A 23,189-nucleotide genomic window follows, 5' to 3' on the forward strand; every position below is an offset into this window, starting at 1 on the left:
GCATGACTAACTGAACACCTGTGTAGCCATGCCCTAATTAACTGGGCAAAACCAGATTGGGTGCTGAATCCCATTTAAGCCTCTCCATGCAGCTTCACCTGTGGAGTGGGTGAAATGAGAAGCTACTGCAGGAGCCCTTGTCAGAACAAACACTGCAAATGACCATGGACTGACTGACTTTGCCTTCAGGAAAATGGACTGAAACTAGGTAACTCTGAACTGTTGTATTACATGTGTATGACCTGGACTGCTCTAACAATTCTGTATATGGCTCTGTACCCAAATACAATTGCACCTGAAGACTCAGATGTGTATGCATGTTTGACTGCACCCTGCTCTGAAGCAGGACGTACCCTGGTTCTTACCTAACAGGGTGTGTCTTCGATGCAAGGAGCTCCAGGGACTGCGTCTGCTCTCTTGAAGCCTTGGTGGCCAACCTGGAGAAGCAGAGGCAGGCAGAGAAGGACCACGGGGAGACTTCTGGGGATGATCAGGTTTCGTCCCACCCTCAGGCGTACAGCTCCTCAACTGCCAGGGTGGGAAGTCTTGGGGCTGGAGGACGTCATCCTGGAGAGGAGGGAAACAATCCCCTAAGGGGGACCCCATCTTCAGGGAACGGGCCCATATCCAAACACACTCAGGAAAATCCCTGGCAGGAGGGGGTCAGCCTCCTGATTTTAGAAATGGGTTATGTCAGAATGCCAGATGCAAGGGAGGGCACCAGGATGCAGGTCTCTTGTTATCTGGTGTGCTCCTTGGGGCATTTGGTGGGCCGCTGTGAGATACAGGAAGCTGGACTAGATGGGCCTATGGCCTGATCCAGTGGGGCTGTTCTTACGTTCTTACAATGGGAAAAGAGCATCCTGTGAGAGGACCCCTTATTTCCATGAACTCCGCAGAGCCAAGACAAAAAGAAAGTTGGTCACTGCCTCCTGGTGTCCCACGGCCCTTCCCCCTATCAGGATGCTTTCTAAAGGAAAAGGGGCTGCCCCCAGCTGCAGGTGTGACTGGAACACCTTCGTCCTCCACTGCCTTGGGGCACAAGGCTAGGAAAAGTGACATCCTATGGATAGATCAGACTTCGGTGAGGCACAGACACATACACTGGGAACATTCCCCACACCAGAAATGGAAACTGAAGAAAAGAACCCCCGGGCTCTGTTGTCTCCAGGAAGCTGTTCCAGTGCTCCAAGCCAGTCCTCCTCCCCCGACCTCAAAACAGAACACAGCTACAGGCGTGCCCTGGAGTCTGGGGGGTCTCATTCCGGAATCCACCACAGATACCTGAAACCGTGGACAAAAGAGAACAGCATTCCATTTGGCTGCAGCAAGGGATTCCCCGGCACACTTGGTTCAGTTCTGCACTCAGCTGATCCTGTTCCTTCAGCTACAGGGCTGTTCCGCGCTGAGCAAGTGCGCCCCCCTTTCCAAACGCTTCCCCCTCCATTTTGTGCATGTGGTTCTCTGCCCACTTCCGGGTAGGCTCTTATTGCCCACCCACAAAGCCCACACACTTCTCTCTCAGGAAGGGGAGACTCGCCAGCTGTCCCCTCCCCTTTTCTGAGTTGCAGCAGGGCAGTTGCCCACTCGCTCACCCAGCGTGCCAAGTGGTCTCTACCTCCATGAGGGGGGGAAAAGGCACACTTGCCCCACCCCGGATCCAGACGCGGACAGTGGCACAGCGGTGCCACCTGCTCTCCAGGCGCCTGGCAGAGGCTCTCCACAACGCTGCTCTCCATGGCATTGCCTGTGCTCCAGCGGGCTGCAGGAGGAGGAGGAGGAGGAGATCTGGCTGCCGCCTCTGCTGGCCGCCATCTGCCCTCCTCTTCGGTTGCCGGGGCAACTCCACCAGGGGAGGGGCCAGATATGCATGCAGTTGCTGTCCCCTCTGCTCACTCCTCACTGCGCAAGCAGGTATGCACCCACCCACCAGGTGGGGCAGATTGACAGGCACACCAGCCTCAGCAATGTGAGGCATGGAAAAGAAGAGGGGAGGGTGCGGGGTGGGGCTGCGCGACTTCCAACAGTTGGACTTCTGGACTGTTAAGAGTAGTGGTGCTTGGAGGGAGGGGCCAGCCAGCAGCCAAACAGACGTGCCTTTCTCGAGCTCCTGAGAGGCGCTGTTTTTCCCCAAAAACTGCGGATCCAAGGAGACCCGTGGATGCTTGTCAGGAGAGACAAATTCCTCCATGTGATGGCGCAATTCCTGAGGAGATGAGCCCCGCCAGGGGGGATTTCCCAGGAGATTTCGCCGTCTGGCAGCGATGGTGAAGAATTCATGCTGAATCAAGCTGAAGAGACTGTGAAGGACTTAAGTAAGTGTTACTCCGTTTGTGTGTGCCTGGTGTGGACTGAGCAACTGATTGCCTGATCCGGTTCTTTTTTGCCATGAGAAGAAGAGGGGGGGGGAGGCTTCCCCCCTCAGCTGTTTATCGGTGAGAGGAGAAATTGTAGATTTGCCAAGTTTGTTATAGATATATGAAAGTGTAGTTACAAATTTGTAACCGTGAACTTCGGTGGATTATAAATTAACTGTCCTTGGATAAAGTTTGTGCATTGGAGCGTTTATTGCCTTGGTCTGATACTATTGTTGGGATTGCCGAAAAGAGCGATTGGATGTTTTGAGATTCTTGCGAACAGAGGAATGTGGTTGCCAAGGCTACAACTATAAATAAGAGAACAGAAGCAAAAACAGTGCACCAGTGACATCTAGTGACATCTAGTGGATTTAAAAAGACATTGCAAGAACAAGATTTGTGTCTATAAGTGGAGCAAGGAAGATAATACACTGAGGACATCTAGGGGTCTTAAAGAGCATTGCAGACAAAAGATATTTGAGTTTCAAAGGAAGGAACAACGAAGATGGCGGGTGAGAAAGTCCAAAGTTTGCCAGTGTCGGAATTGGGAGTTGGAAAATTAGTACAAGAGGAAGCAAAAGGGAAAGATTGGAAACAGACTGTAAGACAACATAGAAAAACTGTTGGCAATAGTACAGCAACAAATAAATCAATCTCCACAGACCCAAGACAGCGTGGAAGCTTTAATTAAACAATTAGATGAACTTAGTGAACACCTGATAGATGTGAAAATTACATCAGAAGATGACAAACAAGAGATTGGGGAAAAAGATAAGAAAAGACCAAGCTAAAATATCAGAGATAGTCTCTGCGTCATGCTGATTTTCTTCTATGTTAATGGAAACTCAGATGGATAGTGCAGCTCGAGTGGTGAGGATACAAAATATTCCAGAAGAGAAAGGAGAAGATATTGCTACCTTTGCTCAACCCCTACTCCCTATTGCTACCTATCAACCCCTGCTAATTGGGTAAGAGGCGCTTTTTCAAGTGGGTGCTCCTCTTTTTTTTAGCAGGGGGAGAGTAACTGGCCCACCTCACCCCAGCATTGTCTGCTCTAGTGGCTGTCTGCTGGTATTCTTTTGCATCTTTTTAGATTGTGAGCCCTTTTGGGACAGGGAGCCATTTAGTTATTTGATTTTTCTCTGTAAACCGCTTTGTGGACTTTTAGTTGAAAAGCAGTATATAAATACTGTTAATAATAATAATTAATAATATGTCGTGACAGATTGTCAGATTAATACTAGAATGGATTGATACACTAATGGAGAAGATACCTAAAGAATTGGATTCAGTGACAAGGGTGAGCACTTTTTATCTGAAAAAAAATATGAATTAGCAAAAGAAATTCATGTGAAATCCATCAGAACCTTTTACAGAGATAAATTACTGAAGGTTTCACAGGAAAAGATATGGACAGTAGATGATAATAAAGCTAGAATTTTGAGATGTTCCATGGAGAGTGAGGAAGAAGAAAAAAAAGAAGAATTGTCAAGGCAAGGTGTGGAGATGGGCTGGTGGACACACCTATAATTAGATTCAAGATTTGGGGGTGACAAATCAGATTTTTACATGGAACAGACACCATTTGATAGACTATTGCTAGAAACAGAAGAAAAATATACTTCAAAAATGTATGTTTATATTGGATTTTGAGATGCAAGAAGAAATAGTAAATACGTATGTATTTAGTAAATAGTAAATACTAAAAATGTATGATAAAATGGGCACAAAATATAGGCCATAATATCATAATAGATCAATGCGAACAGATCTGGAAGCATAATATAAAACTTATTAGAGCAACACATTTTTAAAAAAATTATATTTATAGATGTTATAGATAAAAAGACGTGTATTTAGTTGTTAAGATTTTAATTGTAGTGGGAATTTTATATGTTAGATATTGGAAGGATTGTAGAGAAAATAATGAATGTGGCAGAAATGGACTGGTTTTCAGAAAATTTGGATCAACAACGAAAACCGACACCAAATTGAGCAATGGAAATTATTTTATGCTTGGCTGAAAATGAAGTTCTAGAAATATATGATAGGGCATTTAGATGATTGTATTACATATTTACTATGATATGATAGATGAATGATGAATGAAAAATGATAGAGGTAAATTTAGAAAAGGAAACTGATTAAGCTATGGAATGATTTATTCGTTTTAGTGATATATGATAATGAAATATGATTTCCTGCACCCCCTTTTTTGTGTAGTGAAGTCTGTTATGTTTTTTGTGTTATGTGTGTTTGTTTATATTTGTTTTTGGGGAAAATTTTTTTTTAAAGGGTAGTGGTTCTTCTCCTGCCTGCGCTCTCCTCTTTGGAGCCTGCGGGCGGGCGGGCAGGCAGGCAGGCAGGCAGGCAGGCAGGCAGGCACTCGCTTGCTCACTACAGGCCTCCCTCCAGCAGCACCGCTCATCCAGCTCTGCGCACTGTCCTCCCCGAGGGGCTCTGGGTCCGAGCACCAGCCTGGACCAAGGCAGTGGGGGGGGTAGGGGTCAGGCAAGTTCTTCTGGCGGGGTTGGATCTGCAGGGCCCTCGAAAGACCTGAGGGTCAGAAGGGTCTTCAACAGGATTTCAATAGGTTCCAAGCAGGTTATATAAAGTAGGATTGCTTTATACAAGGTTAACTTGATGGTTCAACACTGATGGAATAATTATTTCATATTAAGTTAATTTACGTTAATGATGACTAAGAATTAAGGGATTTTATTTTAATTTAATTCGTTTAGCCCAGCACCCAAAGCGCTTCGCTCACAGCAATGGAAACTTTATTGTAAACTTTTATCTCTGAAGTATATTGAAAGGAAAAGTATTGTAACATTTTTATCAGATTTATCTAAGCAAATTCAGGTCTTTATATCAAGGATTAGATGAAAATGATTTTCAAAACTCTTCTTTGTCCAATTTCAGAATATGAAGTCAAGAAAGCAATTGTGGCTGGTCAAGGAAAATCTGCCCGTGGCCAGAGGGACTCAGGTGGAAAATTTATGAAGTAAAAGAGCCACAAAAAGTCAATTCTGTCAAACTTTTGGGGATTTACTTTTCAGTAAAGAGCAATAGCTGGTGGATCAATTGAAGAAATTGGATGGAAAAAGTGAGGGAGGAATTTAAATGATGGAAAAATGGAAGTTTATCTGTTTACTCAAAATCAGTATATGTCAAGACCAATCTCCTGCCTGTAACAACCAATAGAGCTAGTCTATCCTCCACCACAGTGGAAGTGGAAATGTTAAGGAAGTGGAAGCATTAGGTTTGACCTTTTTATGGGGCCCCACTTGTTTTCTACTTGTGAGAACTGCAGCTTGTAGATCTATTGAGGATGGGGACTTGGATCTCCCGGCTATCGCACCACCTTTCTTTGTTAAGTTTTTATCTTTTAATTTTGGGAGATGGGCAAAAATTGAATTTGAAGAAAATGGAACAGGTGACATCAAGTTTTGTTTGGTAGCATTCGCTATACAACAGAATGATGTTGGTTTTGCAGATGGAATGGGGTGTGGTGGAGGTCACCTCATTGTCTGTCCTGAGGAGCAGAATGTCCTGGGCTTGGATGCCCATCGCTCCTAGTGGCTGTGATGAAGAAGGAACAGGGCTCACGCTTCAGCCTCATCACCATGTCCCCAAACCCCTGCTTGCACCTGAAGTCAAAGAGCCGCAGCCCTCCCCACACAACTCCCAGGCAGGGCAGAGGGCACCCCTTTTCTGCTTTTCAGGCCCACTGAGTGGCTTGTTGCCGCAGAAAGAAAAAAGGAGGAGCAGGCAAGGGAGAGGGCTCTGCTTCAACTTCTCCCTGGATTTCAAAAGAAGTTGAGATGGAAGTTGGAAATCAATAAATTAAATATTTATTCCATAAGTTAAATAGAAGACAAGAACAGCGGAGTTGCCAAGAAAATGGAGCTCCTTTGTGCGAGGACAAGGGGACAGACCCTGTGATGCACACCTGCTGGGGGGAACTCCCCATCTTGTTCCACACAAACAGCAGCTCCTGACAAGAAGGTGGTAAATTTAAGAACTGGACCTGAGCTCTGGTCCAACATTGCTGGCAGGGGGCGTTATTTGGGCGATATGAGTTTGCTTCCCTAAGTGTCAGCAAATGCCCCCCTCCTCTGCAAGGGACCAGGGTAGCAGGCCAGTCATTTCCTCTCCCATCATGCCATGAAGAAGACAGTCCATCACAGTATTAAAAAAAGGAGCCCAACAAGATAACACTTGCCCACCCCGACCTAGCAAGAAAACCTCCCAGCAAAATAAGGAGACAAGGAAAATGTATTTTAAAAGCGAGTGTCAAGAGTTCTTTGAAAGAGTCCTCTCAGCCCCCAACCCCACTATCACCCGGAAACTTTTTCTTCCACATGGACAAAACCATCTACATGACCTTTCTTTCTGCCCTCCCCCCCTTCCCTTCAGATCCTGCTCCCCCACCCCCAGATAATGAGATTTTTCTAGGCAGTCTCTCTTTGCCTTCCCATAACACTCAGCTCCATCCCTCTTATTCTCTGTTTTCTTCATGGGGGAAGACAGCAGCCCAGTTTCCCCTGAGCAGAGAGGAGGAAGACCCGCCTCTGGAGGGGCAAATAACGTCCCTGGAAAACATTCCTCAGGCAGTCACCAGCCACCCAGCAGGGACAGTAGCAGGAAGAGGAGGGGGAGGAGGGCAGAGGCAAGCAAGGAAGCAGCCGTGGGGTCTAGGGAGGGTCTGGCACCACTCTTTAACCTCCCCCCACTCTGGTTCTGCCGGGAAGAGGAACCTTTCCCTGGCCGCTCCCTGCGGGGTCCGCGAACATCAGGGGCATGGCGGGAGCCCACAAGGACACCCCCTCCGGGTCCCGGGGCTGGCCGGTCTTCATTGTATCCAGCACCCGATCCACTGCTGCCATCATCATCTGGAACAGAAAGTGGGGTGAGAGGGGCAGCAAGAGACCTCAAAAAGCCCAGCGCTGAGCCAGCTGCAAATGGGTCCCTCTGGTCCAGCATTCTGAGGGTGCTGCTATTTCCCCCCTGCCATAACGGCCCCCTTTCCACTCTCCCTGCGTCACTTGGGTCAGGCCGTGGATGGACTTCCCTCCAGCCAAGATATTTATATGCACAGGGAGGCACCACGCTACTCTCCCACTGGCATCCAGCGCACGTCCACCCTGAGTACTAGCCAGCAACAGACCTGTCATCCTCCCTGAAGTGGACCAGTTCCCCTGACAGACATGCAGGCCAGTGGCCATCACATTCCACAGGCTAATGGAAAAGTTCTCCCTCCTTTTGTCTGCAACAAAGATCATGCCAGTCAGCTTCCTTGAATGACCTACTTTTAATAATAGGGAGAAAAGCCTTTGGTCTCTCCACACATCACTTTAGAAGGTTGCAATCCTATGCATACTTATCAGGGAGTAAGCAGGAAACTACAGGCCGGTCAGCCTAACATCTGTTCCAAGTAAGATGGTGGAACGCCTCATCAAAGAGAAAAGAACACATAGATGAACAAGCCATGCTGAGGGAGAACCAGCCTGGCTTCTGTAAGGGTAGGTCTTGCTTCACGAACCTTATAGAATTCTTTGAAAAGGTCAACAGGCTTGTGGATTTGGGAGAACCCGTGGACATTATATATCTGGACTTTCAGAAGGCGTTTGACACGGTCCCTCACCAAAGGCTACTGAAAAAACTCCACAGGCAGGGAATTAGAGGACAGGTCCTCTCGTGGATTGAGAACTGGTTGGAGGCCAGGAAGCAGAGAGTGGGTGTCAATGGGCAATTTTCACAATGGAGAGAGGTCAAAAGCGGTGTGCCCCAAGGATCTGTCCTGGGACCGGTGCTTTTCAAACTGTTCATAAATGACCTGGAGACAAGGGTGAGCAGTGAGGTTGCTAAGTTTGCAGACGACATCAAACTTTTCTGAGTGGTGAAGACCAGAAGTGATTGGAGGAGCTCCAGAAGGATCTCTCCAAACTGGAAGAATGAGCAGCAAAATGGCTGATGCGTTATACATAAGTGTAAAGTCATGCACATTGGGGCAAAAAAAAAAATCAAAACTTTTTACTAGGCTGATGGGTTCTGAGCAATCTGTAACAGGTCAGGAGAGAGACCTTGGGGTGCTGGTGGATAGTTCAATGAAAGTGTTGACCCAGTATGTGGTGGCAGTGAAGAAGGTCAATTCCATGATCAAGATCATTTAAAAAGGGATTGAGAATAAGACAGTACAAACTGATGGCAAAGCCCAGGGATGGGCAAGTCCAGCACAGCTTGACTCAAGTCTAGTCACGAGTCTTCACCTCTGCAACTCAACTCAGAAATGAGTCCTAACAGGCGAACTTCCCAAGTCGCCCAGAGGATTTCATGACTCAAAAAGATTTGAGTCACAAGTCTTTCCCTTTAAAAAGCCAGGTGTGCTGGAGCTGCTGCAGGGTTTGTGTGTGTGTGGGGGGGGGGAGTTCACCTTTAATACTCCCCTGATGTCCCAACCCATCTGTAAACAAGGCGGGAGGGGGTGGGACGGACTGTGTGAGAGCAGGGACAGAAGTGGCAACAGGGAAGAGGGTCATGTGCAACAGCTGGAAGGCTTACTAATCCTTTGCAGCTCTACTTGGAAGTAATCCATTTGTGCCAGTCATTCAATGAGGCTTCCTCCTCCCAAGTGACAATGAAGCCCACAGGAACTATGAGGTTGGAAAGTGTGATTGCTATGAACCGCCTCTCCCCACCTAGTTCCCCCTGCTCCCTGGGCTTCTCCAGCCAGTTCTAAGCCAAGAACCCCTTGGGCTCCTCCTTCTGCTCTACCACATTCAAAGAAAAAAATCAGACCATCCATCATCCATCCAATTATCATTGGTTCCTTCAGAGATGGGCAAGAGAGCTGCTTCCCCCTCCTCCTGCTCAATGCAAAACCCAAACATTAACCCTTCCCTGCCTCCTGGCTAGAATTTTCCTGCTGCTTGCCCGGTCTAAATGATGGCCCCACAAGGTCTTTCACACAGCAAAAAAAGGTAAGCAAGCACCCCCAGACACAGACAGATTAGAGTTTGCACGCATGGGAGTGCGTTTGCATGCATGGGAGTAAGTTTGCAGACGACACCAAACTTTTCCGAGTGGTAAAGACCAGAAGTGATTGTGAGGAGCTCCAGAAGGATCTCTCCAGACTGGCAGAATGGGCAGCAAAATGGCAGATGTGCTTCAATGTCAGTAAGTGTAAAGTCATGCACATTGGGGCAAAAAATCAAAACTTTAGATATAGGCTGATGGGTTCTGAGCTGTCTGTGACAGATCAGGAGAGAGATCTTGAGGTGGTGGTGGACAGATCAATGAAAGTGTCAACCCAATGTGCGGCGGCAGTGAAAAAGGCCAATTCTATGCTTGGGATCATTAGGAAGGGTATTGAGAACAAAACGGCTAGTATTATAATGCCGTTGTACAAATCTATGGTAAGGCCACGCCTGGAGTATTGTGTCCAGTTCTGGTCACCGCATCTCAAAAAAGACATAGTGGAAATGGAAAAGGTGCAAAAGAGAGTGACTAAGATGATTACGGGGCTGGGGCACCTTCCTTATGAGGAAGGGCTACGGCGTTTGGGCCTCTTCAGCCTATAAAAGAGACGCCTGAGGGGGGACATGATTGAGACATACAAAATTATGCAGGGAATGGACAGAGTGGATAGGGAGATGCTCTTTACACTCTCACATAATACCAGAACCAGGGGACATCCACTAAAATTGAGTATTGGGCGGGTTAGGACAGACAAAAGAAAATATTTCTTTACTCAGCGTGTGGTAGGTCTGTGGAACTCCTTGCCACAGGATGTGGTGCTGGCGTCTAGCCTAGACGCCTTTAAAAGGGGATTGGACAAGTTTCTGGAGGAAAAATCCATTATGGGGTACAAGCCATGATGTGTATGCGCAACCTCCTGATTTTAGAAATGGGTTAAGTCAGAATGCCAGATGTAGGGGAGGGCACCAGGATGAGGTCTCTTGTTATCTGGTGTGCTCCCTGGGGCATTTGGTGGGCCGCTGTGAGATACAGGAAGCTGGACTAGATGGGCCTATGGCCTGATCCAGTGGGGCTGTTCTTATGTTCTTATGAGTGCTGAGTCAGTGGCCTCAGACTCGAGTCATCAATGCAGGTGACTTGAGTGTACACAAGTCAACAAAAAATGTGTTTTTGTGACTCAGACTCAAGTCACCTGACTCGAGTTCCCATCCATGGTGAAGCCACACCTGGAGTAGTGCACCCACATCTCATGAAGGATTTAGTGGAACTGGAGAAGGTGCAGAAGGGAGCAACCAAAATGATTACCAGGCTGGACACCTCCCTAACAAGGAAAGGCTATAGCATTGGGTCTCTTAAGTTTAGAAAAAAGGTGCCTGAGGGGGACATAAGTGAGACATACAAAATTATGCAGGGGATGGATAGAGGGATGTTGTTTTTTTCTCACACATCAGAACCAGGGAACAGCCACTAAAATTAAATGTCAAGAGAGTTAGAACAGAAGAAAGTATGTATTTCTTTAGCCGGCACACAATTAACCTGTGGAACTCCTTGCCACAGGATGTGGTGATGGTGCCTAGCCTAGATGCCTTTAAAAGGGGATTAGACATATTTCTAGAAGAAAAGTCCATCACAGGTTCCAAGCTGTAATGGATTTGTGCAACTTTCTGGGTCTAGAAGGAGGCTATCTCAGAATGCCAGATGCAAGGGAGTGAGTGGCCCCTGTAGACAAAAGGTGTTCCAGCCCCTGGATAGTTTTGTTTGGCTTCTTTTGCACCTTCTCCAGCTCTACGAGTTCCTTCTTGAGGCGTGACCAGAAGTGGATAGAGGATCCCACTGTGGCTGCAAGAGACATTAGACTCACATGGGGTAGCAGATCACAAGAGGTCGTCTTCTCAACTCCTTTCCTAATGACCCCTTGCATGGAATTTTCTGTCTTCACAGATGTCACATGGCATAAGAAAGCAACTTCGGGATTCAGTGGCATCTCCCTTCCACTGGGGGCAGAATACTAAGTGTTTCAGGTGCCTGAATGCCTGTGCAAAGTGGCCCTTCCCCCTCTCTTGCAGCAAGAGCAAAGTGGAGGTGTGCTTCATCCATCCCCTCTTCAAAAATCTCCCTGCCACTTGGAGCAAGTGTTATGGAAGAGGTGAAGGGGTGAAGCTGGACCTGAGAGTGGGGTGACATACACAGGCAGAGGGAAGCTCACTGCTTTACCAAAGAAGACTGTAACCTGCTTACTGGTGACTCTGGCTTTGAGGCTGTGTGCTACCCAAGACCTTGTGAGGGGTGTAAATGATGCAGAACCGCTGGGCAACAGTGATTTGATGCTCATGGTGGGGGGAACGTGCCAAGCAAATCAGGCACTGCAGTCCTGGATTTCACATGGCGGACTTCTCAAAAATGAGAAAGAAGCTGAAAAGGAGGGCGAGGAGATGGCATCTCTCCAGAGTGCCCAGAGTCTGTTGGAAACAGGCCGGGGATGTACACCCTGAAGGACGAAGGGCTCAACTAAGTCCAGGAGGGGCCCTCAGGGCTAACCACCAGAGTCAGGAGACTGTTCAGAGCAAGGAGGCTTCCTTCTGTAATAGGAAAACTTGCCCTATGCAGAGAATAAAAAGGAACCTAAACTGTGGGCTAAGAAGTGTGAACAGACAATACAGGAGGCCAAGAGAGACTCTGAAGAGCGTATGGGCAGCAACCTGAAGGGGAATAACAAAAGCTTCTTCAAAGATGTCAGAAGCAGGAAACCCGCCAGAGAAGCGGTTGGCCTGTAGGGTGGTGAGGGAGGGAACCGGAGAATTCCAGTTCTGGAAAGGAAGGGTGGCTTTCCTACTGCTGGGATGCCCCTTCTCCTGGGAGGCAGGATCAGAACCACCTCCCCTGGTGGGGTGTCTCTTCCGTTCCCCAGTCCAGTCTCGACAAGCAGGAATGCCCCTGGTCCTCAATTATGGCCATCCACACCGTGAGGACTGGCTTGAGAGCGCCTAATTAATTGCAAGAAACAACTATAACCGTAACAAAAACAAGGAAGAGTTAACAGTCCCGCCCTGGGCAGATAAGGGAGGTGTGACCACCCCTATTGGTGCAACCTTTGAGGGTGATAGTGGTTTAGGAGCGTATTCCCGAGCTGAAGAAGTGGTGGGCGAAAGTGCCACCCTTCCTTTCCCAGAACTGGAATTCTCTGGTAAGAAATTCCAACTTGCTCTGGGGAGGAAGGGCTGGCATCCCTACTGCTGGGATATACCACAGCCATACAGAAGGGTGGGCCAGCGAGGGACCTGTTCACGGCCTCACCACCTGTTGCAACACCTTATGCCCCAGAGCGGCATCTGTTGAGGCAGCCGTGGTTATCCTGTAGTGTATGGCGAACATGTGAACTGATGCCCACGTTCCTGCCCTGCAAACCTCTGACAGGGATGCATACCCGTTGAACGCCACCATCGTGGCAGCAATCTGGAGGGAATGGGCCGTAATCCCCACTGGAGGCCAGCTGGATGCAGGCTTGAAGCAAAGGTGCTAGTGAGCTGCCTGATGCCTTGTGGCCCGGGTTACATAAGAACATAAGAACAGCCCCACTGGATCAGGCCATAGGCCCATCTAGTCCAGTTTCCTGTATCTCACAGAGGCCCACCAAATGCCCCAGGGAGCACACCAGATAACAAGAGACCTGCAAGGCCTCCTGGGAATTGTAGTTAAGAACATAAGAGTAGCCCCACTGGATCAGGCCATAGGCCCATCTAGTCCAGCTTCCTGTATCTCACAGCGGCCCACCAAATGCCCCAGGGAGCACACCAGATAACAAGAGACCTGCAAGGCCTCCTGGGAATTGTAGTTAAGAACATAAGAGCAGCCCCACTGGATCAGGCCATAGGCCCATCTAGTCCAGCTTCCTGTATCTCACAGCGGCCCACCAAATGCCCCAGGGAGCACACCAGATAACAAGAGACCTGCAACCTGGTGCCCTCCCTTGCATCTGGCATTCTGACGCAGCCCATTTCTAAAATCAGGAGGTTGCACATACACATCATGGCTTGTAACCCATAATGGATTTTTCCTCCAGAAACTTGTCCAATCCCCTTTTAAAGGCGTCCAGGCTAGACCAACCACATGCTGAGTAAAGAAATATTTTCTTTTGTCTGTCCTAACCCACCCAACACTCAATTTTAGTGGATGTCCCCTGGTTCTGGTGTTATGTGAGAGTGTAAAGAGCATCCACTCTGTCCATCCCCTGCATAATTTTGTATGTCTCAATCATGTCCCCCCTCAGGCGTCTCTTTTATAGGCTGAAGAGGCCCAAACGCCATAGCCTTTCTTCATAAGGAAGGTGCCCCAGTCCTGTAATCATCTTAGTCACTCTCTTTTGCACCTTTTCCATTTCCACTATGTCTTTTTTGAGATGCGGTGACCAGAACTGGACACAATACTCCAGGTGTGGCCTTACCATCGATTTGTACAACGGCATTATAATATTAGCCGTTTTGTTCTCAATACCCTTCCTAATGATCCCAAGCATAGAATTGGCCTTCTTCACTGCCGCCGCACATTGGGTTGACACTTTCATCGACCTGTCCACCACCACCCCAAGATCTCTCTCCTGATCTGTCACAGACAGCTCAGAACCCATCAGCCTATATCTAAAGTTTTGATTTTTTGCCCCAATGTTCATGACTTTACACTTAGTGACATTGAAGCGCATCTGCCATTTTGCTGCCCATTCTGCCAGTCTGGAGAGATCCTTCTGGAGCTCCTCACAATCACTTCTGGTCTTCACCACTCGGAAAAGTTTGGTGTTGTCTGCAAACTTTGCAACCTCACTGCTCAACCCTGTCTCCAGGTAATTTATGAAGAGGTTGAAAAGCACTGGTCCCAGCACAGATCCTTGGGGCACACCGCTTTTCATTTCTCTCCATTGTGAAAATTGCCCATTGACACCCACTCTCTGTTTCCTGGCCTTCAACCAGTTCTCAATCCATGAGAGGACCTGTCCTCTAATTCCCTGACTGTGGAGTTTTTTCAGTAGCCTTTGATGAGGGACCGTGTCGAACGCCTTCTGAAAGTCCAGATATATAATGTCCACGGGTTCTCCCACATCCACATGTCTGTTGACCTTTTCAAAGAATTCTAAAAGGTTTGTGAGCCAAGATGTACCCTTACAGAAGCCATGCTGATTCTCCCTCAGCAAGGCTGTTCATCTATGTGTTTTGAGATCCTATCTTTGATGAGGCATTCCACCATCTTACCTGGTATAGATGTTAGGCTGACCGGCCTATAGTTTCCCGGGTCCCACCTCTTTCCCTTTTTAAAGATAGGCGTGACATTTGCTATCCTCCAATCTTCTGGCACCGTGGCCATTTTGAGGGACAAGTTGCATATCTTAGTCAAGAGATCAGCAACTTCATTGTTCAATTCCTTAATAACTCTTGGGTGGACACCATCAGGGCCCGGTGACTTATTGATCTTTAGTTTATCAATGAGGTCTGAAAATCTTCTCTTTTAACCTCTATCTGACTTAACTCCTCGGTTAGGAGGGGTCGTTCGGGCAGCGGTATCTGCCCAAGGTCATCTGAAGACAGATGCAAAGAACTCATTCAATTTCTCTGCCATCTCTAAGTCTCCTTTTATCTCCCCTTTCCCTCCCTCACCATCCAGAGGGCCAACCGCTTCTCTGGCGGGTTTCCTGCTTCTAACAAATTTGAAGAAGCTTTTATTATTCCCCTTAATGTTGCTGGCCATGCGTTCCTCATAGTCTCGCTTGGCCTCCCATATCACCTTCTTACATTTCTTTTGCCACAGTTTATGTTCCTTTTTATTCTCCTCATTGGGGCAAGACTTCCATTTACGGAAGGAAGCTTCCTTGCCCTTCACAGCCTCTCTAACTTGGCTCGAGCTCTTGTACATCACAAATAGGGCCTCAGATTTTCTAAATTCCCTCGTTCGCTTAGTATAGTGCCGCAGCATCCTGCGCACGTCCAGGGTGTTCCAGGCCTTTTTCCTGGAGTGAACCGGCTTTGGGCAAAAGGATGGTAGGATCAGCTCCTGGGCCCTGTGGAACAGGGTGTTCACCGTCGGAGCAAAGGTCGGGTCTTTGTGAATAATGCAGAGTTTCGGGTTGACAGAGAGTGCCCCAAGCTCTGAGACCCTCCGCGTGGAGGTAACAGCCACCAAGAAGAGCACCTTGAAGGTGAGCTCCTTGATGGGGACTGAGGCCAGAGGCTAGAAGGGCAGCTGGGTGTTTGTGCTGATGCAACTTGTGCTGTCACCTCTTTTGAAAAACAATTTCTATTGCTGGGGAACCTGTGCACTGGAGGGGAATTCAGGAACACCACTCCCCTCAGGAATCTGTGGACATGGGGGTGGGAAGAGGAAGATTCCCCCAAGCCCACCCCCTGGATGCTGCCCAGGGCCGCTGCCTGCCTCTTGAGGATGTTGGTGGGTAGCCCCTTATCCAGGCCATCGTGCAGGAAGGCCAGGATGCAGGTCTCTTGTTGCCTTGTGTGCTCCCTGGGGCATCTGGTGGGCCCGTGAGACACAGGAAGCTGGACTAGATGGGCCTAGGGCCTGATCCATGGTGCTTATGTTCGTATGTGCTTGACCCTGGCCTTGACTGCCCTGATCCCCCCAGTGTCTGCCCACCTGATGAAGGTGGGCGAGTATACCTTTTTGGTGGGTGCCTTATGTGAGGCGAGCAGTGTGGCTGTGACCCTGCTGGACTACCCCAGGCTGGTCAGCATGCCCCGCTCAACCTCCAGGTTGAAGAGCTGTGGCTGAGCATGCATGATTGGACCCTGCAGTAGGAGGTCCTGCTGCAGGCGGAGCACCCAATGGTCTTGGACTGACAGGTGTAGGAGTTCTGGGAGCCATGGGCGCCGAGGCCACTTTAGGGTGATCAGGCTGACCTCTGTCCGGAGCTGCTTGATCCTGGTGATGAGGTGTCACATCAGTACTGGAAAAAGGCCTAAGTAGTCTCCTTGGCCAGGGACTCTGCAGTGCGTCCAGCGATTCTGCTCCCTCCTGTGGTCCCCTTGAGAAAAACATTCCCAGCTGGGCATTTTCCCTGGTGGCAAAGAAGTCCACCAGGGGGGTCCTGAATCTTATTGCCACCAGGTTGAACACCTGTGATTCAGTTGCCACTCTGTCTCCACGATCCGACGCCTGCTGACCCAGTCCACTATGGCAGTGGTTTTCAAACTGGGGCGTCGCGATGCCCCAGCCTGAAGGCCCTGGCCTCTTTCCCCTTAAGGGGTGGGGGCAGGAAGGAGGCAGCGACAGGATCCCCAGGATTGCATCACTCAGGGGCTGCAGGACTGGGGTGCACTCACAGTCCCTGCAGCAGCCTGTCGAGGGTGCGGGAAGCCCTGCGTGAGCATCTGCACGACTCCCCAGCTCGTCAGAAGTGGAAGTGGAGCGGTCGCACATCCGGTTTTGTGGCAGTGGAGCGCATCGCTCCATTTGCACTTTCAACAGGCTGGGGAGTCCTGCAGACGCTCGCGCAGGGCTCCCCGCACCCCAGGACGGCTGCTGCAGGGACTGTGAGTGCACCAGTCCCTGCAGACCCCTGAGTGACGCAATCCTGGGGATCCTGTCGCTGCCTTGCCCTGCCCCCGCTGTCTCCCCCCACCCCCACAAGAACTTACAGCGGCGCAAACTTTCCATGAGAGTCTGAAAACCGCTGCGCTACGGCATTGGCCAGCCCGGCCAGACGCTTCGCTCCAACTGCCGCAGGCTGGGCCTCGGCCCAAGTGAGGATGGCCAGTGCTTTCCTGTGCAGCGCTGTGGAGCTGGTTCACACAGGCCTCGGCCGTGACATTGTCCATTCTTATCAGGACCTGCTGGCCCTGGATCAGGTGGGAGAACCTCTCCAGTGCCAGGCGGAAGGCCCCGACTTCCAGGAGGTTGATGTGCCTGAGGCTCTCCTCCTTGGTCCGCATGCCCTGGGCGACTCCCCCTGGGTGTGCGCTCCCCCAGGCTCACCTCTGTGGCGATTACTATCCAGGAGGCGTTCTTGAATGGGGACCCTGTTGCCAGCCTGGAACGGCTTTCCACCAGGTCGGCTCCTGGGGGGATGGATGTCCTGGCATGGATGATGTTCCCTCTCATCCTGGAAGCGCAGGAGGAACCCCGTAGCACTCTTGAGTGGAAGCGTGCCCACGCGATCATGTCCTGGCATGGCATCATCACGCCCAGCACCAGCATGTCCTGCTGCTTTGCTTACAGGACTGAGTCCAGAAGTTGCCACGTGTTCTCCTTCCTCTCTTGTGACAGGGAGATTGTGGCTCTGTCTGTGTCCAGGAGTAGGCCCAGGGGTTCCAGTGGCATCTCGGCTGGAGACAGCTTTTCTCCTTATTGATCATGAATCCCGCTGCTTTGAAGCTGTCCACCAAGGTCTGCATGTCTCTCAGCGCATGTGGCCTGGAGGGGGCATGCAAGAGCAGGTCATCTAGGTAGGGATACAGGAAGACACCCCCCCCCCCGGAAGTGCAGGTGGGCCACAAGAATCTTCATGAACACATGTGGTGCGGTTGTTAATGGCATGAGCCGTAGCAGAAGTGCAGGAAGCAGCGATGATCCGGTGCACGGGAATGTACATATAAGCCTCGGAGAGGTCCACTGAGCCCTGCATGTCCCCCTTCTCCCGGGCCAACAGTATGGATCTCCAGGTCTCCATCTTGAACTGGCACTTCTGCAGGCACTGGTTCAACCACCTGAGGTCAAGGACTGATCTCATGTCACCATTCTTCTTTGGGACCAGGAAGAAAATGGAGTAGACTCCCTTGCCCTTCTGCACAAGGGGAACTGACTCGCAATGTCCAGGAGGTGCTGGATCGCAACCTTCAAGCTTAGGTGCTTCTGCTGGATCTTGGACTCTGGCACCCTCCAGAAGCGGTTTCTGGGCTTGGCCTTGAGCTCCAGGGCACAGCCCCTGGTCAGCGTCTCCAGCACCCAGGCGTCCATGGTGATCTTGTTCTAATACGCCACAAAGTGCTAAAGACAGCCCCCAACCCGCAGCTCCTTCCTCTGGGGCCTGGCATCACGCGGAGCGGTTGAGCTTGAAGGCCCTGTTGGAAGCAGAGTCTCCTCCCACCAAGGGATGGGCCTGGGGAAGTATCTGGACTTGGCCCCTTTGGCCTGGGGGTGGAGGAGTCCCTGGTCTGAAGGCTGGGCCATGGGTCCGAAATATACCTGCTTGTTGCTCTCCTCGCAGGCTGTAGAGAGCACCTTGCATTTGTCCCTACTTTCCACCAACGGGGGTCCAGGGCCAGGCTGAGGAGTTTGGATTGTGTGAAGGGAACGGCCACGACTTGGACTTCTCCTGCTTATGGGGGGTGTGGAGCCCTTTTGGGATTGCTGGAGTCAGACTAGAAAGCAGGGAGGGGGGTTCTCTTGTGCTTCCTCCCCCCCCCCCCCGTGGCTCCAGGGCCTCTGCCAGGATCTGCAACAAATGGCCTCTCTCTGGGCTTGGGACTGGGTGAGCAACTTCTCTGGCTGTGCCACAGGCTAGAGCTGGTCCCGAACCCAAACATATTCACCCAGAATGCAGGGGTGACTTTGCACGCTGCTGATGGAGCCCCTCCCCATAACAATGGTCCAGCCCAGAATGCCGGACTTCCGCCTAACAATGGGCTGGCCCGTCATGCCGCTGGGGTCCCTAAAAGAGCCCTGCCCCCTACCAATGGGCTGGCAAATCAAGCCGCTGGGACCGCTAGCAACACGGCTCGACCACTGCCACGAGAGGCGGACACCACCACCGGAGATAGTGCCTTCACACTCCGTTTCTATGGCAACGGTGACTTCCGGGCTCCCACCTGGAGGAGAGAAGGGCTCCTCTGAGGTGAGGGATGCTGGGATTTGGGGGGAAGCAAGAAGGAAGACCCCTCCTGCCTGCCCCAGAACTTGGGGGCGGCTGTTGGAGAAGGGGAAATGCTTGGGGGCATGAAGTCTGGCAACGGTGAATTCCAGGCTCCCACCTGGAGGACAGAAGGGCTGCTCTGGGCTGAGAGAAGCCAGGAGTTCGGGGTCGCATTTTCTGATGACTCTTCCCCATCATTCTCTCTTGATGATTTCCTTTCACAGGCTCATTAGGAGCCCGGCAGCCAGAGGGAGAGGACGCTCCTCCCTGGGCTCCAAACCCAGGGGCCCAGCTCCTCCGGGGCCTGGGGACACCCCTGAGAACTCACCCCAGGCTCCGGACTCCAGGAGGAAGCCCTCCAGAGGCTGTTCTGCCACTGCTGCCAGCCCAGGACGGCAGGGCTAGTCATCCTTGCCTACCACCTCCGCCTGTGAGGTGCAACCGGAGAAGGTCTTTATAACAAGGGCTATGAACAAGGACTGGTGGACGCCCGGGACCCCTGTGGGGTGACAGGATTGGGTGGATACCTCTTGAAGGACTAGTTCTGCCAGCGTGGCTCCTGTGCAGTGACAGTGCCAATGAATGTAAAAGCTATAGCAGAATAAACCGCTTGTGCTGCCCTCTCCTGAGACCCTCTCACCTCTTTACTGGCCCGGGTTAGTCAGACAAGCCCCAAACTAGAGTATCAACCGGGAGGGGGAGCTAAGCAGGCCCCCACCACAGACGCAACAGGCCCCACGTGCTGGCCAATCATGCAGCTGGGGGCCCCAACGTGGGTGGTTATAACCAACACCCGAATCCTGCCTCCCAGGAGGAAGCGCATCCCAGCAGTAGGAAGGCCAACCCTTCCTTCCCAGAGAAAGGGGAGATCAAAGGGGTCTTGGAGATGGCAGAGAAATGAAATGAGTTCTATGCATCTGTCTTCAGGGCAGAAGGCCTCAGGCAGATACCGCTGCCACAACAGCCGTCCTGACTGAAGCATTTCACTCAACTCTTACTGACAAATTACAGATCAGTAGGTCACCATGTCCAGATGGCATCCACCCAAGAGTGCTAAAGGAACTAAAGAATGGTTGCTGATCTTTTGACTAAAATATGCAACTTGTCCCTCAAAACAGCCACTGTGCCAGAGGACTGGAGGATAGCTAATGTCATGCCAATCTTTTAAAAAGAGGAGGCCCAGGAAATTACAGGCCCATCAGCCTAACATCTGTCCAGGTAAGATGGTGGAAACCATCATCAAAGATAAAATCCTCAAACATAAGAAGAAAAAGTTTTGTTGAGGGAGAATCAGCATGGCTTCTGTAAGGGCTTAGTCTTGATTCATGAATTCATGTGCATGCCGATGAATCTGTGGATATTATATATCTGGACTTTCAGAAGACATTTGACACAGTCCCTCACCAAAGGCTACTGAGATAACTCCACAGTCCAGGAATTGTAGGGCAGATCCTCCTATAGATTAGGAACTGCTTGAAGAACAGGAAAGAGGTAGTGGGTTAGGGTTAGGGTTAGGGCAACTTTCACAGTAGAGAGAGGTAAAAAGAAGTGTGCACCAAGGGTTGATCTTGGGACTGGTGCTTTTCAACGTGTTCATAAATGACCTGGAGCTGGGCATACACAAAGTGGTGGCAAGGTTTGTAGATGACACCAAACTTTTCCAAGTGGTCAAGTCCCTGTGAAGAGCTCCAAAAGGTTCTTTATAAACTAAAAGGACAGTAAAATCACAGAGATTTCTCAATGTAAGTGTAACATGATACATATTCAGGCAAGAAATCAAAACTTCACATCTATGCTAATGCTGTCTGAGCTGGATCTGGAGCTGGATCAGGATCTTGGGCTGCTAGTGGACACTCAATGAAAACATCAACCCAGAATGCAGTGACTGTGAAGGTCAACTCCATGCTCAGGATAATTGAAAATGGGATCGAGAATAAAGCTTCCAATATTATTTTTTAGATTGTGAGCCCTATTGGGACAGGGAGCCACGAGTTATTTGATTTTTCTCTGTAAACCGCTTTTGTTGAAAAGCGGTATATAAATACTGTTAATAATTATTATGCCTTTTTACAAATCAGCAATAAAGCCATATCAGGCCATATCAGGAATATTGTGTCCAGATCTGGTTGCCACATCTCAAAAAAGATACCGTGAAACTGGAAAAGGTGCAGAAGAGAGCAACAGAAATGGTTTCTCGGCTGTGGCACCCCCTTACAAGCAATAGTGTTTGGGTGTTTGTGTTTGAGTGTTTGGGGCTCATCAGTCTCGAAAGAAGGTGCCTGAGTGAGGACATGATTAAAACATATAAAATTATGCATGGGATGGACAGAGTGGGTAGAGGGAAATCCTTTTCCTTTTTTGCCAGAATCAATGGTCATCCACTAAAACTGACTGGCAGAAGATAGAACAGACCTCAGGAATTACTTCTTTACTCAGTGCATAATTGATCTGTGGAACTCCTTGCCAGAGGCATTCCTGGAGGGGGGCAGAATAGCAAGTGTCTTCAGGCTCCTGAACAGCCAGGTAAGCAGCTCCTCCCCCTCCACTTCTGAGTCAGTCAGTCACACCTATGAAAGCAAAGCAGAGAGAGGCATCCTGCCTTCCCAAATGACTGGGGGGGGGGAGGAGTGGAGGGGAGCTTTACACAGGTGTTCAGGAGCCTGAAGACACCTGTTTTGCCCCCTTCCAGGAGCACCTCTGCTCCTTGCCACAGGATCTTGTGATGTCTTCAGAAGGGGACTGGAAAGGTTTATGTCCATTACAGGACTGTACGCAACCTCCAGGTTTTAGAAGTAGCCTCTTTCAGAATGCCAAATGCAAGGGAGTGCGACAGGGCACCTTTCCTATCTGTGTGCTCCCAGAGGGTTAGGGTTAGGGCTAGGGCAAGATATAGGAAGCAGTGGAGAGTGAAGGAGGCCCTGGCCTTGCAGGATGTAAGAGACCACACCTGTTAGATGACCTCAGAGTGCCTTTTGCAGGGAGGGGGATGAGTGCTGGGAAGGGCTTAGCTCTGCAAGGGCAAGGGGGAGGCTCACCAGCATCCTGAAAGTCCACATCTTGCCCGTTGCAGGCCCCGACCAGGCGGGAGGTGGCACTGCGCAGGGCCAGGACGTGCTGGCGTGTGGGCATGTCAGGCCTCGAAATGTCCACCTCCACTTCAGGGTTATTGATCTGGTTCACCAGCCCATCCCCTGTCACATCTGGGAGGTACCTGGATGGTCAACACAGAGAAAATAGCCATCAAGTCTGGGCAGGGAGAGGCAGTGAGAGAAAATCCTCTCACAGATTTCTGGAGAGAGAATCCACTGCAGGTTACAAATCTTGCCAGCTGCTTGCAACCTCTGGGTTTTACATAAGAACATAAGAACCTAAGAACAGCCCCACTGGATCAGGCCATAGGCCCATCTAGTCCAGCTTCCTGTATCTCACAGCGGCCCACCAAATGCCCCAGGGAGCACACCAGATAACAAGAGACCTGCAAGGCATCCTGGGAATTGTAGTTAAGAACAGAAGAACAGCCCCACTGGATCAGGCCATAGGCCCATCTAGTCCAGCTTCCTGTATGTCACAGCAGCCCACCAAACGCCCCAGGGAGCACACCAGATATAAGAGATTCCAGATTTTAGACACCAGACACTGGATTTTAGAGATCGCCGAGCTCTGAATTCCAGGTGCAGGGAGGGCACCAGGATGCAGGTCGTTGGTTGTCCTGTGTGCTCCCTGAGGCATCTGGTGGGCCACTGTGAGATGCCAGAAGCTGGAACCCCTTTGGCCTGATCCAGCAGGGCTCTTCTGATGCTCCAAATGTGCATTGGGCTCCATTTGCATATTCAGTATGTAGCTGCACAATTGCTGTGCCGGCTTCCTCTTCCCTACTGCTGTTCTGTGATCCCCACATGTTCAAAGGTTTGCTTGCTGCGCCTTTCACCTTCGCCTGCCTTTCATTCCCTGCCGAACCACTGAGCTACGCCACCGGCCACTGCACAGGATCCCAGCACTTGAGC

At 50.2% G+C, this 23,189-nt stretch overlaps 1 protein-coding gene across 1 annotated transcript in view; it reads right to left on the reverse strand.

Annotated features, from left to right (window-relative positions):
• Positions 1-6,974: 6,974 nt before the first annotated feature.
• Positions 6,975-23,189, reverse strand: part of GPC2 (glypican 2) — a 34,197-nt gene continuing 17,982 nt past the window's right edge. Inside the window, exons 9-10 of the mRNA XM_066611055.1 lie at positions 22,221-22,396; positions 6,975-7,252 (exon numbers count right to left, since the gene is read on the reverse strand). Coding sequence (XP_066467152.1) covers positions 6,975-7,252; positions 22,221-22,396 — 454 coding nt within the window. The remainder of the gene's footprint in view (positions 7,253-22,220; positions 22,397-23,189) is intronic.

The sequence above is a fragment of the Tiliqua scincoides genome, unplaced genomic scaffold, assembly GCF_035046505.1.
Source record: "Tiliqua scincoides isolate rTilSci1 unplaced genomic scaffold, rTilSci1.hap2 HAP2_SCAFFOLD_46, whole genome shotgun sequence".
Classification (NCBI taxonomy): domain Eukaryota; kingdom Metazoa; phylum Chordata; class Lepidosauria; order Squamata; family Scincidae; genus Tiliqua; species Tiliqua scincoides.